The sequence below is a fragment of the Carettochelys insculpta genome, chromosome 21 (genome assembly GCF_033958435.1).
Source record: "Carettochelys insculpta isolate YL-2023 chromosome 21, ASM3395843v1, whole genome shotgun sequence".
Classification (NCBI taxonomy): Eukaryota; Metazoa; Chordata; order Testudines; family Carettochelyidae; genus Carettochelys; species Carettochelys insculpta.
The window spans coordinates 17964144-17982765 of NC_134157.1; the positions used below are offsets into that span (position 1 = coordinate 17964144).

Sequence of the window (18622 nt, forward strand, 5' to 3'; positions counted from 1 at the left end):
TACTGGCTCCTCCATTCAATTGGCAACTAAATATGCTGCGTATTGACCTACCAGCCTTAAGTTGTTCCTACAGTATTTCATCCGCTAACAAAATCCTTCCTGATAAACACTGATACGAATTATGAGGCACCTTGTAGCATTTCTAATCTGCAGTATATTCTGCAGATGTGATATTAGTCTCCAGGCTTATGAGGTGTTGTCTTTTTCATGACCACCATTTTATTACTTCATGCAACTTGGTTTTCTGTGTGATTATTATTTAACAAGGGTGAGACACCTATGATGTGGCTGAGATGTAGCTGATTCTCTCTCTCTCTCTCTCTCTCTCTGCCTCCTACCTCCTGCCAAATAGGGTGATGATGGAGAAGTTGGACCCAGAGGTCTCCCTGGAGAACCTGTAAGTTCTTGCTTGTCAATTTCATTCTGCAGTCCCTCAGTAATTCTGAAGTCCAAGGCTCCTGTGATTAATGCTGTGCTTTACAGGCGTAGCGGCAGATAGTTACATAGTGCTACCCAGTAGGTACATCTCCAAAGCAGTGAAGAGACAATTGGATTCCAGCTGTCACTTTCAGATCTCTTCTGCATCTCCTGTTTGCAGCCATTTCCTAAACTGGGAAATATTTCCTCCAATTGTTTTATTCTTCAAAAATTTCCAGCTAAACTTTTCAATCATGTCTACTCAGAGGCATCCTGTTCAAAATTTCAAGTCCAAAATACAAGCTGTGCTGCTTAGCAGCGTTTGGTCACATAGCATGAACTTAAGTCCTCTGGCCTGACTGTGGAGTGACAGGTTCATGGAAAGTGTATGTAAGCTTTGGTTGTAATAGGTGTCCAAGCACACGCAGCCTAAACATTCAGTTTCCGTGGGCATGCAAGCTGGAAAAACTTGATCACATGAATTTTGGGGGAAAATTAGCACTAGGGTTTTGTCTGGGCTGTTGAGACTTCAGACACAAATTAGCTGCTGGACGTCATCACCTAACCCTCCTCAGAGTAAGTCCAAATGGCTTGGTTCTTAAAATGTTAATGCAGCTGGCAGTCACTTACATTAAAAACACAGTGCTGCAAAGGCTGGGAGGCATACTTAGCATGATGTCTTCTGAACTGGAGTCACAGGGTGAAATCCTGTTCCATTGTGAGTTTTGCCATTAACTTAATGGGATAGGTTGCCTTCCCCAGGGCATAAAGATTAGTAGATCTGCAGATCTTTGCAGGAGAAAGCCTTAAGGCTCCCGGTGTAGCTGAACAGGGGTGAGCAGTGGAGGAAGTGCTCTAATGCAAACAAGGCTAAAGTGAATGCTAACCTGATCAAAGCCAATGCAGTAAAATCAGTATTGCTAGAGAATGTTCTGCAGTATTCATTCGTCTCTCCCACAAATTAATTTCTGCCAATATGGGAGGTCCAAATGCACAGTTGCTACTGGCACTAATTTTTCCTGTCTTTATTGGAAACAACAAAAAACTGTTTCGATGTCCCTGTGCAACGAAACCACCATTTCATTTAAGTCCAGCCAGGCCTACAGTTCAGGGAAGATTGATGTTACTGAGGTCGATCTTCCAGAGTTTGATTTAGTATGCCTGGTAGAGACATGCTAAATTGAACTTCCAGGACACCCACGTTGGCACTGGTACTGCTGCTCCTTGTTAGGAGTTCACTCCCATCAACTCCCTTAGTGGAGATGGCGAGGAAGCCCGAATGAAGGTACCTTGACTCTAGCTGTGTAAGTAACGTAGCTAGAATTGCCTACTTGAATTCAGTCTTCCACTGTAGTATAGACCTGGCCTCAGCTTATTCTTGTGCCCCAAACACATTTTCTTAAGTAATTCATGCCCCTTTTAATACCATCACATGCCATCAGCTTTGCTTATATTATCTTGTTTTGTTGTTGTAAATACCAGATTAGTGGTGCCAAAGAAATGTTGGGAACATTAATATAGGAAAGGAAAGGGCTGGCATTTACAAACTCATTGGGACTAAATTATACATGAGATGTCTGATTAACTTCTGGGAAAGGTTCATCAACCCAGCTGTCACCTTAAGACATGTCTATAGTAATAGCTTCTGGGTTATTGACTTCTTAAAAACATCTATGTGTTCCAGGATTATAGCAATGGGAGGAGACATTTAGAGAACAGTAATGCACCATGGATGCTATTTTTAAATGAATTTAAGAAAAAAAATGGCTAAGGGCCTAGTCGGGAGAAATTTTAAGAAACTTTGGCTGATAAATCTGCTGCCCTTATCTGCATGAACATCTCCTAATGTCATCAGCCAAATCCTGGTCCTATCAAAACCAATGCCAGTTTCAATGGTAGGGTGTAGCCCTTTGTTTTACTGGCATTACCTTAAAATTTGTTCCTATAGGCATCCAATTCCATTCTGCTGGCATTTGTTCAAAACCCCTGAAGCCACTTCTGTCAAGGGGGTGGTTTTTAAGAGGCCTGGACGTGCAAAGATATAAGAACGTGGGTATTTTCCAACTGTGCCCAGGTATGAAGGCCATCAATGGCCAACATTAGTGGTCTGTTGTGCTTAAGCTTAAGTCTTTGCAGGCTCAGGCCCATGCACTGTGTTTTAATGGTAAAAAATTTTGTGTGTTATCTTGTAGCCTTTTATTGTAACTCCCCTGTTTTTGTCCATACACTAAACCCTCAGATTTAATGTTTGGGTGGACAAACTGTCCATCAATTAAACATTGTTTTCCTCTATGACAAGGAATGAACACCACTATCAATAACAAGAGAGCTGCTTCAGTATCTAAGGGGACACCAAGTCAGCAATAAAACCCCCATGGCAGCGAGTCCCAGAGCCTGGGTGAGCTGACTGGCTTGGGCTGGGGGGTTAAAAATACTCCATGGAGCTGTGAGACCCTCCCTGTTGTGGGATGTTGAACCCAAACATCTGCCTGGCTACTTTATGGCTCAGCCTGAGCCTTGGAAATCAGCAGAGCTGAGGTGCCATGAGTCTTTTAGGTCTGGGATCGATGCACCCTAACATAGCGAAGTGCCTTGGCTCAAAAAGGTGACTTTTCACACAGGAACCCACATGCCCAATCTGTCCACCTAGGGGTCTGTCTGATAGCTGAGCTAAGGTGCCATGCTTCGAAAACCAAGCTTCCAAGGGCGATCTTTTCAAAAGTGCCTAAGCCCTTTAGGAGCACATCTCAATGACCACCAGTGGGCCTCGGATGCCTAAATCACTTTAGGTTCATTTGGAAATTCTGCCCCTGGTTTTAATTTGTTAAATAGAGGGCTCAAATCCGATAACTCCCTGAAGTGAGCATCAGGAGCCATTTCTTACTTTGGCTTTTTGGAAATCTGAGTGAAATGTACAATTGAATGGAATGCTTTCTGCTAGCCCTGCCAAGGTGGACAGCATTTCTGTGGCATAAAGTAAATCCACCGAGGCTTGAAACACCCACTCCTGGGCTGTCTGAGCTGGGTGAGTTAATTCTGCATGGTACTGTCCATCTAGTAATACTTTGCTCTGAAGTATGATGTAAGTCATATCTTCCACAGCAGGACTGTACAGGACCAGGAGTGATAGAATCTGAAAGTTAATTAAAATGAATCCTGTTCAAATAAATGTCTCCATCAGTAATGGTATCCCATGTGTGTGTGTGTGTATGTACACACACACACACACACACACACACACACACACACACACACACTTTCTTTCTCTATTTTAGAACACATGGAACATGTATTACTGCAGGACATACTTTAAGCGTGTGATCCAGCAAGGTACTTAGTGACATCAACTGTTAGTGATTTCTGGGTGGTGGTGGGGCAAATGGTGCTCAGAACTGCATAGAAAAAGACCCTAAGGAAGACATGAAAACGTTGGCTGCTCAATGCTTTTTTCCCCCACTGATTCTCTGAAGATTAGCTCCAAAGCCTATTGAAGTCAATGGGAGCCTTCTCCTCAGCTCAGAAAGGTTTTAGGCCAGGCTGTTCATAACTGGAGCATCTAAGCATCTTTGTTTCTGCTTGCAGGGACCCCGAGGTTTGCTGGGACCAAAAGGGCCACCTGGCCCCCCAGGACCACCGGTGAGTTGCATGGACCCAGCCCCATACCCCTTGTCCCTGCTGTTGTGCTCAAGCAGTTCTGCTGAGTTCCCCAGCCAGAGCTAACATGTCCCACTTAAGCACTCAGGCAGATAATTCAAGTGGATAACTTTATGCCCCTGTGTGGTGAGGTGTAAAGAGAGAGTTAAAGCTCGGGGACATAGTCACCTCTGCTTTGACCCCAGCTTCTGTGGAGTTGCAGGCAGACATACCATGGTGCAGTGTGGCTCATAGAGTAGATTAGACATCTAACCCATGGATGAGAAGAACATAACTTAATAGCCCCATGACTTTTCTCTGAACTCTTGCCTGCATGTTCTGAAATTTCTTTATTTTATTTTACTTTTCAAGCTAAACACAAGGAAAGAACATGCAGCTTTTCATTCAAGCTTTGTAAGGAGTTAAAGCTTAGTTACCTTGTCTGTCTTAGGCTCCTTGTTCCAGTGTAGGGCCAATCCTACGGATCTTGATGTGTGATTGATCCCCAAGACTTCAGCTCCCAGTCTGTCTAGGTGTCATTCCATTTATTGGTATGAACCATAGAATTTTATTCCCATCATGGACCAGCCACTATCAGAGAAGAGGACACCCTTTGTCAATGAGTTTAGAGGCCCTCAGGTTCCACTGAAACTTGATGGGAATTGAGGATCTTGTCTGGAAAGTGTCTTGTTGAATAAGAGTGCACAGTAAAAAACTGGTATCGGATCCTGCGCAAGGAATCAATGTGTAGAATGCTGCACCTCCAGCACAGAAGCTTTCTGATTCCCTGTGAGCTATGATACCATAGACATATCTAGGATACTACGTGACTATATGAAGCTTAATTTTTTCCTGGTTTCCTTATATAAATTATTTTCATAGCCTGTGGAAGAGGGTGCATTTTCTTAGGGCCTGCAGCATCTCTATGGAGGTCTCAACCAGCCTTCAGCAATAACAACATCAAAAACATAGTGAGTCAGGTCCTCAGCTGGTGTAAATCAATTCAGCTCCTCCCACTTCCCCCATTGGCTTCCCAAGCAGTGCATTTGGTTGCTAATGTGAAACCTTTTGGCCCATCATTTCTACTAATCTGTCCTCTGTCAGAAACAATCTTCCCATAATTGATAGGTGGTACTTCCACAATGATGCTGTTTTTTTCCGTACAGACAGGGTAAAGTTAATGGAGAAAATGTTGAAACGGCCTTTGAAACCCCCTCTAAAAGCTGAACAACCAAATTAAAGAAAATAACAACCTGGCGTGAATTCTTGGCACTAGCTGCTTTGCCAGACATCTTTACAAAAACATTGTTTCCCCTCAGCTGTTCCTTTAGCCCAACAGGCCATAGCGTATTTGATTCATTTTTATTGCATCTTCCTGCCTTTTTTTATTTTTGTTCTATCAAAATAGCAAGATGCTCTTTCAATTTAATAATGTTTGTTTATTTATGTATTTAAATCTCTACGTAGGGTGTGGCTGGTATGGATGGACAAACGGGCCCAAAGGGAAATGTGGTAAGTCTTCACTACGTGTATGGAATTGTAGAAGGATAGGGTTGGAAGAGACCCCCAGGAGGTCATCTAGTCCAACTCCCTTCTCAAAGCAGGGCCATCTCCCAACTAAATCATTCCAGCCAGGGCTTTTTCAAGCTGGGCTTTAAAAACCTCTAAGAATGGATATTCCACCTAGGCAATTTGTTCCAGTGCTTCACCCCCCTCCTGATGAAATGGTTTTTTCTAACATCCAACCTACACCTCCTCCACTGCAACTGGAGACCATTGCTCCTTGTTCTGCCATGTGCCACCACTTAAAATAGCCTGGTTCGATCCTCTTTCGAACCCCCTGCTTCAGGTAGTTGAAGACAGCTATCAAATCCTCCCTCACTCTTCTTTTTGGCAGACTAAATAAACCTAGTTCCCTCAACCTCTCTTCATAAATCATGTTTCCCAGCCCCGTAATAATTGTTATTGCCCTCTGTTGGGCTATCTCCAGTTTGTTCACACTCTTTCTGTAGTGGGGGCCTAAAATTGGATGCAGTACTCCCGATGTGGCCTCACCAGTGCCAGATAAAGGTGAATAATCAATTCTCTCCACCTGTTGGCAATGCTCCTACTAATGCAGCCCAATATGCTGTTCGCCTTGTGGGCAAGAAGGGCACACTTGTTGACTCATATCTGTCTAGCTACCATCGATCTGGCATTAGATTTGTAATCATGATTTAGTTCCTATTGATTTCAAAGCCAGTAGAAGCTCAGGAGAATAACTTCCTATGGTGAACGGATGTTAATTTATTACAATTTACAATGAAATTACATATTGTCTCCCTACAAAGATCAAACATTAGATTCAACAAATGACAAAATATAATCATTAAATCACGAAAGAAACTATATGTAAATACTATTTTGTAGTTACGAGTCAAATTCTCTTCTATTCAGAAGAACCAGCACAAAATGTAAGCCAAATAAATCCTCAAATTTTGTTTTAAATGGGACTTTATTATTATATATCTTGGTGCTAGTCCTCTACGGTAGTCCTTGATACATCAATAAGGCCTTCTGTGAGAAGACTGCCATATTCAAGCTGTGAGATCAGGACACTGGGAATCAGAACTCCTGGATTCCAGTCTTAGCCTTGCCAAAGTTTCGTCCTGTGGAACATGTTATTCATCAGTATGGTGTGGCAGCAAAAGTGGTTAAAGTGATTGTGGTTCATAACTGGGCTGTGAGCATTATTTGAGTTGTCGACTCCTTGAACGAAGGGTTCATATTTTACACAAGCCCATAAGCATGTGTGGTATGTATGTGAATGAGAGCAAAGGATTGTTTGATTATTGCTGTGATTTAAATAACTTCAGCATCCATGTCCACAAGCACAATAAAATCAGAAAAGTGGTTACTGTGGTTAAATAACTCCACTCAATCACATCTGGTAGCTGGCGTATTCTATTGCCAGCAGTGTCCACTAGTGGTGCTTTGGAGATGTAAAATCACAACCCTCTACAATTGCACAGCTGAGGGCTGGTCTACTCTAGAAAAACATTTTTTTAACTAAGACACTCAACTCCAGTTGTGAGAATTGTATAGCTGGAGTCGACCTACCTTAGGGCAAATTTCCAGCACAGCCTTACTGTGGGAGGTTGACAGGAAAAACTCTTCACAACATAGAGGACCACCGTGCTCATTGAGGGCACCCTCAGGGTTCAGTTTATCACATTCCTACTAGGCAAGCTAAATCAAACACTGGAAGATCAACCACGGCAGCATCAACCTTCCCCTTAGTGCAGACATACCCTGAGAAGGGAAATCCCTTCCTGATCCCCGCAACAATGATCAGTTTACACCTAGTTGCATGAGAATTTCTTACCCTTGCCTTTGTATGAATTGATGTCTGTAGAACTGTTGGCCATAATGCTGTGGACGGACATTATTGCTGCTGTGTCTCTGAGCTTCTTTCAGCTCTTGCATTGCTTCTTGGCAGGGTCCTCAAGGTGAACCAGGACCACCAGGACAGCAGGGTAATCCAGGAGCTCAGGTAAGGCAAAAAACAGTTCTCCTTGATAGGAAAGAGAGTCAGAGTTATAATTCTGTATGGGCTTTGCCCCTGTCCTGAACTGCCAGGTGGAGCAGGTGAAAGTCTTGTCCAGCAATAAATGCATTTCCCAGAGGCAAAGTCTGGGGTGTAGATCTAAACAACGTCTAGGACTCGAAGAGTGAAACAGCCTCATTCTGGAGCAGCATTTTACAGCTGGATCCAGCTGTGTAATGGATCGAGGTCAGATCCAAGTGTCTCCTTGGTAGAGGATTTTGGTTATCTGGCTCTAGAGCCAAATTTGCTGTGCAGTGTCATCTGTGATGTTTAATGTAGTCATTATGGAAGCAGCAGGGTCCAGTGATTAGAGGACTAGGAGACCTGGGTGCATAGAATCATTACTGCTATTGAACTTCTGCGTAACCTTGGACAAACCATGCCCGTTTCCAGTGCCTCAGTTTCCCCATCTCAAAAACAATACTACCTTCCCTTGTAAAGCACTTTCACTTATCAGGATGAAATGTGCTGTCCCAAAATGAAATATTAGCATCTTCTGCAAGACATTTCTGTAACTATTGATGGGGCAGAAACACCAGGCTATTGCAAGAGCTAGAAGGATGCTACACTGAAGCTCACCATAATACATTTGGAATGATTAGTTTATTTCTTAACAGCCCTACTCTTTTTTCTTTCCATTTCACAGGGTCTTCCAGGTCCACAGGGTGCAATTGGTCCACCAGGAGAGAAAGTACGTTAATATACTGCAGCTGTGGTCTAAGTCAGCTATTACCATGAATATGCATTGCCTCTTCAGATATTCCCGTTTCCCACATGCCACATATGTTTGCAGCTGTATGCCTGAAAGTTTAATATGCCCTAGTCCAGACAGGATAGAGAGGAGGAAACAGAGTTTGTCTCTAATTCATAATATTTGTATTCACGTCCTATTGTAAGAGAAACATTTTGAAGACAGTCTAGTAAAATGTTAGGAGAGGCCTTAAAATTGTCTCCTTCTGAAGCTAAATGTGCAGAGATGTAAAAAGGGGCAGCATTTCTAAGAGATCAGGGATTCAGATAATTTACTGAGGAACTTCCCCTAAGGAGATGTGCCAAGTTCCATTGAGTTTCCATTTTTGCTTACGGTACGGTCCTTACTAGGCAAATTTGTCCTTCACGCCCATGCAAAACAATGGACTTCTGGGTAGGGTGACAATCCATCCCATATTAGGGATGCTGAAAAGGTGTCCCAACTTATTTTTTAAAAGGGATGAATTGTCCCGTATTTGGACCCTCCTCCCAAAACTTTTCCACCAGCAGCTGTGCAGGAAAGCAGGGGGAGCGTGGGCAGCGGCAGCTTCCCTGAAGCAGGGCTGGTGGCTGCCGCTTCCCAGGGGCTCCCAGGGAGACTGGCAGCTGTGGCCTCCCCAGGGCTCCTGGGTAATGCTGGCAGTTGCCACCTCCTTCCCGGCTCCCTGGGGCTCGACGAAGCCATGAGAAGCCACCCCTCTCCCTGATATCTCCCTGTCCTGTATTTGGGACAGGGAGATATGGTCGCCCTACTTCTGGGTTTAAAGCAAGGCACGATGTTGCCCACTGAAATGATGAGAACAATACATGCTCCCATGTGCATTTGTATAATTCCCACTGACTTCTTTGGCATGTATTATTTACTCCAATATGAGAATTCCCTTTCTTAGCCTGGGATAGTATTATGGAATCACTGGTCAAAGCTTGTCCTTGAGACTAATGAGCAGAACAGGTTATCATTCTAAAGAATGTAAGTGTTTCTTGTTTGATTGCTGAGTCTCACACACACACTCACTGACAGAGTCCAGGGATTGGGGTTCCTATTATGAACAGAGCATATCAGAACTGTACTCAAACAAGGTGAAGCAGATAGGGCAGCCTCCCAATCTTCGTCATAAATCTTTCTTTCTTCATTATGTGATGTTTTGATGCTCTGTGGGCACCATTTCCCAGCACCCTGCACCTTTGGTCATTTACTACAGTGCAAAATGTTTCCCAGTCAGGGTGGTAGGTCTTTCTACTGGCCTTGCACCCAATTTGTATTGATGTACAAGGCAGGGTAGGATCAGGCCATGCCTGTTGAGCCATCATTGTTTTATAGTGCCCATCACTGTGGCAGCTGTGCACTGTGCAAAATTAAGGTGCACAAAATCCGATAATGAAATAATGAATCAATGATGCTATAGCTCACCTTTTACTCGCCATATAGTGACACCTTCATGAGTACTTTGACAGGTGGGGGATTTGCAGGTCTGAGCCTTAAGTTAGAACATTGCTGGAGCATTCATGTTAGTGGAAGGAGAACTCCAACAGGATGTAACAGAGAGGTAGCTGTGTTAGTCTGTACTCCAACAAAACAAAGCAGCAGAAATATAGCACTTTAAAGACTAACAGAATGATTTTTTCAGTGGTGAACTTTCGTGGGACAGAACCACTTCATCAGAGCAATCTCATTTCCAATACAGACTGACATCTATAAGTACAGAGGACCAAAAAAACAACAATTGTGTTAAAAACGGACAAATCAAATACATAGGAGGGGGATGGAGGTGGGGGGATATTAATAGTCCTGCCTGAGATAATTACAAGCATCAAAGGGAGAGAAACAGTCCTTGTAATGTGTAAAGTATTGTACTGCCTCCCCACCTTTGATGCTTGTAATTATCTCAGGCAGGACAATTAACATCCCCCTATCCCTCATCCCCCTCCTATGTATTTGATTTGCCAGGTTTTTATTGCAATTTTTTTGGGAGCCTCTGTACTTCTAAATGTCAATCTGTATTGGAAATGAGATTGATCTGAAAAAGTGGGTCTGTCCCACAAAACCTCACCACCGAATAAACCATTTTGTTAGTCTTTAAAGTGCTACGTTACTGGTGGTTTTCTTTTTTGTTGTTTTGTGTGTTTTTGTTTTTGTTTTGTTTTGTTTTTTAGCAAAAGGAGGTGTAATTTACAAGATGTTTCAAATCTCATGGTTGAGTCCCTAATTTTTGCCCACTGCCCTCTCCCAAGGGTGCTAACCCTGAGCCGTGACACCTTTTTCTTTTTTTTCCCATACATTGCTTGTGAGACCAGGTTCAGACAAAGCAAAAAAGGTGCCTGTTACCTGGATCCCTTTGTTCTCTGTCTGTCAATGGTTAATAACTTTAGGGGGACACTGGTTGCTGAAATTATTCTGATGGTTGCTGGGTATTTTTTAGGGACCTCTGGGAAAACCTGGTCTTCCTGGCATGCCCGGTGCAGATGGGCCTCCGGTAAGTAGTCTGTTCCTCAGGTTACCCGCTAATAACCTGATCCCGTATTACAGTTGCACCCGGCCTCCTTGGCAATTTAGTAGGACCATGAGTGCTCAGAGTTTACAAGCTCTCGCCTCAGTCAGCATTTTACACAAACGCCTCTCCCATACTGGAAGGTTCGGTTCTCCCCTCGCCCCACACTGCTGGTCTGGTTCTTCTCTGTGTTGTGCTCCAACTTCACTTTCTGTTGATTCTAGTGGACATGGCTACAACTCAGCCTGTCTTAGCATTGGCCCTGGAATAACCAGTTTCAGGAAACTATCTTATAAGTGAGGAATGGGCCTCATTTTAACACACACAGGGCACATCTGCACTAGTAACTAACTTTGAAGTTAGGCGCTACTTCGAAGTAGCCACCAGAGAGTCTACACATGTTTTTCCCTTACTTCACAGTTAACTTTGAAGTAAGGGAACCCAACTTCAAAGTCCTTGTGCCATTCCCAGGAATGGAATAGTGCCCTCTTCGAAGTTTAACTTTGAAGTAGAGTGTGTGTAGACACTCAACTTCAAAGTCTGTCGCTTCAAAGTTGTACTTTGAAGTAAGCGACTTGGAAGTTATTTTTGTAGTGTAGGTATAGCCACGTTGTATCCTGCCAAATCCCAGAAGTTCAGCTGAAATGCATGCTTACGTGTACTGGGTGAAGCACTTGCACTGCAAATGCCTCTCAGACCAGACTCTTATCTCAAACCAGTTCCAATGTATGTTGTAAATGAAAACAAACCCTTTACCTGGACTGTAGGGTTGAATTCAGCTGCTGACTTGGTCCCCACCTGTAGTGCCCGGAACACATCTAGACTACGTGGAAGATCAACCAGGTCAGGGTTGATCTTCAAGAGTTCAATTTCATGTGCCAGGTAGAGACATGCAAAATCGATCTGTGGTCAGCAGTCTACCCCTGTACTCCTTGATATTGCGAGGAGTAAAGGAGGTCAATGGGAAAAATTCTCCCGTCGACATCCCTTTGTGTAGATGGCCAGGTAAGTTGATTGCAGTTAAGTCAATTCTAGCTATGCTATTGTCATAGCTAGAATTGCATACGTACAGTTGACTTACTTCCTAGTGTAGTCCTGTCCTCAGGGTGTGTCTCCTTGGCAATTGAAAACCTGTGGCTGGTTCCTGCCAACTGACTCAGGCTCGCAGGGATTGAACTATGTGGCTATTTAACTGTGATATAGACATGCCGGCTTGCACGGGAGCATGGCTCAGCTCTCCTAGGTCAGTTGTGGGTGTTGGATTGTGGTGCAAACTTACCTTGAGTGCTTCTGCAACACAGGTAGTAAGAGCCTCCTGAATTTATTATTAGAGTTCTCTTTGAGCAGCCACATGATAACCTTACTTAAAACACCATTCGCTCTTTGTTCTAGAAACCGATGTTGAAAATCTGGCTTTTAAACTTGATCTAATATTTTTACACACAGAGGAGATGTCTGATTTTTAAAAGCAACAAACCCAAAATGGTTACATCCCCTAACGGAAATGCTGAACAGCTGAAAAATTACATTTCCTATCTGGGGATTATCTTTCCCAGTCGGGGCATTTAGCTGCCTCATAAAAATGTTAGCTGAGTCAACAGAACAGAGTATCTTTAAGGCTGTTGTGCTCAGTGTGAAATTCTCAGCAGCCTCTGTGGAGCTTCTCAGTTATAAAAGGTGTCGGGTCCAGTTTTTTATGTAGACTAAGGATCATATATTCCCATTAGTGCTCAAGCCTTGTAGGCTGAAGCTATTCTAGGTAGGTTCTAAGTGTGAGGGCATATCTTTGCTGTGGTCTGGATTGAGGAGCAGTGATCAATCCATCTGGGATTGATTTATCACACCTAGTATAGGCACAATTAATTGACCACCAAGCACCCTCCTGTGGACTCTGGTACTTCACCAAAATGAAAAGAGTAAGGGGAGTCAGTGGGAGAACGTCAGCTGTCAACTTACGATGGTGAAGTAACCTAAGTAAGCAGACCCAAGTACGTTGACTTCATGAATAGCTGAAGTTGCGTAACTTAAGTCAGTGTCCCACAGTAGGGTGGATAAGGCCTGAGTGTTGAACTGTCTTGAAGACTAACAAGATACTCAGACGCTCTGCAGAAAATGGACTGAGAAGATACATAGAATTTACTAAATTCGTTTTACAAAATCCCGCAAATCATAGTATAGCATCTCACTGCAAGACCCAGCGAAGTCCCTTGTCAACTACTGATCACCGGTAATGAGGCTACGCTTTCTGAAATTGCTGAGATATAGTACACCGTGTAGATTTAGATCTCAGCCTTAATTTCTGGTGACACCCACTACTATACAGATAGATCTAAAGATGAACAAATCAGCGCAGGCACAGTTTTATGCCCACAGTTGTATATGGATTCTTTTGATGTTCTTTCAATATCCAGCTACTTCATGGAACCTCCAGGTATCCAATGTAGCAGCCTTTATTCCTGCATATATTTGTGAGTATAGTGAGGGAGGCTGGGTTGCCTTAAAAAAAAACTTTGATTGTTAGTATGAAGTCCTGCTGGCCTGATGTTCTCCTTTATGCAGGATGATCTTGGCAATAGTTTATAGTTTTTTTGTTATGTGGTTGCAATAAAAGGCCATTGGCATGTATAGACAGGAGCTCACCGATGATGAAACCTACTTAGTGGAGAAGTACTTAGGATTTTGAGAGGTCTGCATGCCCTCATGTTCCTTTCAAATGAAAAGATTGTGAATGTGCATTGTGTGCTACAGCTAAGAGTTTAATGCTTGTATGCAGACAATGCAAACATAAGAATGTATGTTTTGCTTTGACAACATGTTGAATCCTTGGGTAAGCAAATCCATTGCAAAGGTGCTTCATTGACCCTTCCCAATTCTTCACCGGGGAGCTATGCTTTACTGAAAGCAATTTTTCAGGCTGGAAAATGGTACACTTGTTCTGCACCAATGGAAATCTCAACAGGAGGTTTCTAAAGACATTGAATGTGTTGGAAGCTAGAGAATGTTGGACTATTCACTCCCCATGTCCAAGAAAAAAGACAACCAGTGTCCATGTAGTCAGCATGCTTTGGGGATGCAGGTTAACTGAGTGTTCAACATCACATCATACAACTGATTCCAGTAATTAGCAAATGGTTGCAGTGCGGAGATCTTGTAACCATCACCAACCTAATGACAGCAAAATTAAGAGCAAGTGACCTAGTGATTAAAAGACAGCAGTGGGATCCAGTGTTCCCTGTAAGCTGAGCACCTGGTTAACTGCCCAGGAGAGATTCAATTGCTGCCCCGCTGATTATCAGTGCGCCAACAACCACCCACCATGGGCAGTGTGTGTTTCTATTGGTGGTTCACATCCTCATATGCCTGGGTGCACATAACAAAATTCCAATGGATGGAAAATATTAGAGGGAACACTGGTGAGATCCACAACTTCTGAATTACATTCCTGCCACTGCCATGGACTTGATTCATAGCCTTGGGTGTGATGGGTAGCCACATTGCGCTCCAGTTCCCGCTTCAGAGAATAGCTACACTGCTAACTGCCCAACTTGCAGAGGTGTTGCATGATGTTATTTGCAAAATGCCTTGTGCAGGTGCAAGGTGATGTAGCAGTGTAAAGCAGAATTCCGCTAAGGGACCACTGTTGTTCCCATTGTGTCAGTGGGCATTTATGCCAATAACTCAGCTGGAACAACTTACGTGTGTAAGTGCTTGCTAATGTGGAAGGATCTCCTTGGAAATAGACCAAAACTGGTGGTCATTTTCCAAGGCAGTGAGCTGAATTTTAATCTTTTCTCCTGTTTTGTCTGTTTCATTAATAGGGTCATCCTGGCAAAGAGGGTCCTCCTGGTGAGAAGGGAAATCAGGTAGGTGTATAACCAGACCTTCATTATTATTATTTATTATTCAGTGTCACTAACTGCAGAGGAAGAAATTAATCCCTGTTCTAGGCACTGAGTGGATGACTTCATTGACTTGGAGGCATTAAAGTGCAGAAGGACAGAGAGAGAAAGCGAAAGGCATTGTCTACATGAGGGAAGAAATTTCTCACATACTTATGCCTGGCACTAGATCAGTAAAGGTATCCCAGCAAACTGGTACAGCACCGGTACAGCGATACCAACAAACCCTTTTGTGGCGATTTAGATCATACCACTTAGTAGCAAGAGTTCTTTGCTGATGTAACTTACATGTGTGCTGCAAATGAAATAAGCTAGGCTGGCAAAAGGATATTTTTGCCAGTATAACTGCATCCACATCACGGCTTTTGTCAGCGTAGTGATGTCATGTAAGCTTTGTTGTCCCCTCCCACGCACACTTTCTAATGGACGTAGCTGTGTTTGTGAAATTTTGGTTAAAATGCTGGGAGAAGATTGCATCACTTGGCCATGCAGTTTTTGATATTCTATTGAGAAACTGAAATGTGGCAAGGGTAAAAACCCACTGACCCTGCTCCTAAAACTCAGTCCAATTCATTTGTCTCTGTGTTTCTTTCAATGTTCTTTCTACTTCTTCCATTTTCTGGCTTTGTCTTCGAAACAAAGGTGTAGAAAAATTGCCATGCACATCCCACTCTGTCTGGAAATGTCCCAGGAAAGGTGCTCTTTGCAGCTCTTTTAGAAATCTAGATAAACTTGGCTGTTCTTCCTACCTGAACAAGCTGCGTTTTTTCACTTGTGACTTTGTCCACAGGGAAAAAGAGGGAAAAGTGTCAAGGGGTAGTTGCAGTGATCTGTTTAGCTCTGTTGTCTACCCCAGGGGTGAGCAAACTTTTTATGCCAGGACCCACTTTTCATCCCTTCAGTTAGCAGGGCCACCCCAACATGTCCAATGTAGTCCAAACCAATGGAAATGTTGGTTATGTTAATATGAAAAAGGCCCATAGAAGAAAATAAGTCCTGGAGCAATGTACAAAACATTGTTAATTGGCATAGACAGGTGAATACACAGACATAAAACCAGTAACATATTTCAACATTTTTAATGAGATGGATGAGCTGGAGACCCAGCAGCCAATCATGTTGCTTCCCCTTATGAAACATCATGCCCCTCTTCCTGGCTGCATCCACACTACATTTCCCTTTCAAAACAGAAGTGCAAATGAGGCAAATTGGAAATGCAAATGAAGTGCTGATTTACATATCTCACACTTCATTTGCATAACCTCATTTTCAAAATAGAGTCTTTTGGGAAAAAAACAGCAGTGTAGGCGGGGTTCTTTCAGAATAAAACCCTGTTTTTGAAAGCACTCTTCTTTCTAATTTTTTTCAGGATGAAGGATGCTTTCAAAATGGGATCTTACTTTGAAAGAACTCCATCTACACTGCTGTTTTTCTTTCAAAAATCTGTTTCAAAAATGTGATTATGCAAATGAAGCATGGAAATGTAAATCAGTGCTTCATTTGCATTTCCAGTTTGCCTCATTTTCATTCTCCTTTTGTGAGGGGATTGTAGTGTAGACATAGCGCCCCCCTGAGGGGTCCCCCACCCTATTTTGTGCACCCCTAGCTTACCCCCAGCCTTCCTGGCAAGTAGCACTGAAAAGCTTCCCAAAAGTGCAAACAGAGACCTGTGGAGGGGAAGGCTCTTAATCAGACACAAATAAATATCCTTGGTGCCGCAGAGGGAAGATGGAAAATTACTCTTGAAAAAAAAATCTTTTCTTTCCAGTTTGTCCTCATGCCAAAATCCCTCCTTAACAATATTTTAGAAAACATTGCTCCAGGGCTAGAGTCCTTGAATTATAGGATGGTTTGTTTGTCAGAGAGATTTACCATCTGTGTTCCTGCTGTGTCCCACTCAGTTGAAAAACATTACATTTGTCAAAAGTCTTTTATTAGAGTACAGTCCAGTTTGATTGAAGCTCACCTTAACATTGCATGGGTACCATGTAGTGCAAAAAAAATATGCCTGCCACTTGGGGGTGGGGGGGTGCAATTCCTCCAGCTGGCACCACATAAGACTAGGCATCTAAATGTTTGTGTCTGTAGAATATTAAAACCCATTAAACAGTCCTGCACTCACTTGCTGTGCTGGGAGACATTTAGGAAACATCAGGGAGTCCACAGGTGTCAGGGTAAAAGTCCAGATCCAGGCTATAACTTTCTGCAGGAGTTATGACTTAAGCAATTATGATCTCAGATCAGTGTTTGTGCTACTAGATTTCTTCCAGCTGACATGAGCATGGGGTTTGAAACTCCAACAGACCCCAAGAAGCATAGATCCTTCTGCTCAGCCTGACTGTCAAGCTGGAAAAACTATTCAGAACTTGTTAAAGACATGGAAGAGTATTTTTCAGTTATGTGAACAAAAGAAAAGACGAGTAAACAAAACGAACAAAAAAACAGCTGAAAATGTGATTGATTTACAGAGAAATAATACAGCACTGTAGTTATGGTAGTTAGAAAGTTACCATGTAGTCTGTCCACCCAGGTTTATCAATCACTACAATCCAGTCTTCGGAGTCAGAGATGACTGGATGGATTCATAGTTTTGAATGTGAGAAGGGACCTTTATGATTATCTCGCAAAATCTAGCCAAAGAACCTTGCCTGAAAATGTCTGTATAATGCCTATAACTTCTGTTTGAGCTGCTGCTTATATTTTAAAATGACATCCCTTCATGAATTAAAGATTTCAAGTGATGGAGAATCCATCACAGGCCCAAATAAATTGTTCCAGTGGTTAACGACTTTCCCTGTCGAAGTTGGCATCTTATTTTTAGTGTCCTTTTGTCTAGCTTTAGCTTCAAACCACTGGGTCTTATTATAATGATGGTTCTGTTTATAGCAGTCCTAGAAATTAGAGACAGCTCAACTTGAGAAGGCATCTGGTGCATCTCCTTGTACATGAGGGATCATTCCCCATTGTATAGGTTGGAACTCTCTACTCTGGAACTTTCTCATCCAGCAACATCCGTAATCCGGCATGATTTTAGTTAAGCGGATGACCAGTTATCATGGCTGTGACCAAGTTTCCTGGGGTCCCATAAAGTTTCTTTACAGCCACCAGTCCTGGCTCTCGGTGTTCTGTGCTGTTATTTATCTGTAATTTACCCCTAAGTATCCTCTAAGAGTCCATTAAGCAGTGGAAATGATGGTAATGTACTAGACAACATCGAACTCCTGTGTACAAATTCTCTTGTTCGGCACAAGTCAAATCCCAGATGACAGAGGTTCAACCTATACCCACATCATGGTGTTTCTGCTGCTTCCCTTGGCAGTTTGTTTCACATGTTCTAGTATAGATCTCATTGGCTGTGTCTACACTAGCCAAAAACTTCGAAATGGCCATGCAAATAGCCATTTCGACGTTTACTAATGAAGCACTGAAATACATATTCAGCGCTTCATAAGCATGCAGGCAGCCACGGCACTTTGAAATTGATGCGGCTTGCTGCCATGCGGCTCGTCCAGACGGGGCTCTGTTTCAAAAGGACCCCACCTACTTTGAAGTCCCCTTATTCCCATCTGCTCATAGGAATAAGGGGACTTCGAAGTAGCCGGCGTCCTTTCGAAAAGGAGCCCTGTCTGGACGAGCTGCGCGGCAGTGAGCCGTGTCAATTTCGAAGTGCCGTGGCCGCCCGCATGCTAATGAAGCACTGAATATGTATTTCAGCGCTTCATTAGTAAACTTCGAAATGGCCATTTATATGGCCATTTCAAAGTTTTTGGCTGGTGTAGACATAGCCATTGTGGGTGTGGCAATACTAGCACTGCTTTTTCGAAAGAGGCATGCAAATGAGCCGCCAG

At 43.0% G+C, this 18622-nt stretch overlaps 1 protein-coding gene across 4 annotated transcripts in view; it reads left to right on the top strand.

Moving 5' to 3' along the window:
- Window positions 1–18622, top strand: part of COL5A1 (collagen type V alpha 1 chain) — a 302011-nt gene that overhangs the window by 175466 nt on the left and 107923 nt on the right. For all 4 annotated transcript variants that reach the window (XM_075015472.1, XM_075015471.1, XM_075015474.1 and 1 more), the window contains exons 20-26: window positions 353–397; window positions 4000–4053; window positions 5518–5562; window positions 7529–7582; window positions 8283–8327; window positions 10807–10860; window positions 14694–14738. In XM_075015472.1, coding sequence (XP_074871573.1) covers window positions 353–397; window positions 4000–4053; window positions 5518–5562; window positions 7529–7582; window positions 8283–8327; window positions 10807–10860; window positions 14694–14738 — 342 coding nt within the window. The remainder of the gene's footprint in view (window positions 1–352; window positions 398–3999; window positions 4054–5517; window positions 5563–7528; window positions 7583–8282; window positions 8328–10806; window positions 10861–14693; window positions 14739–18622) is intronic.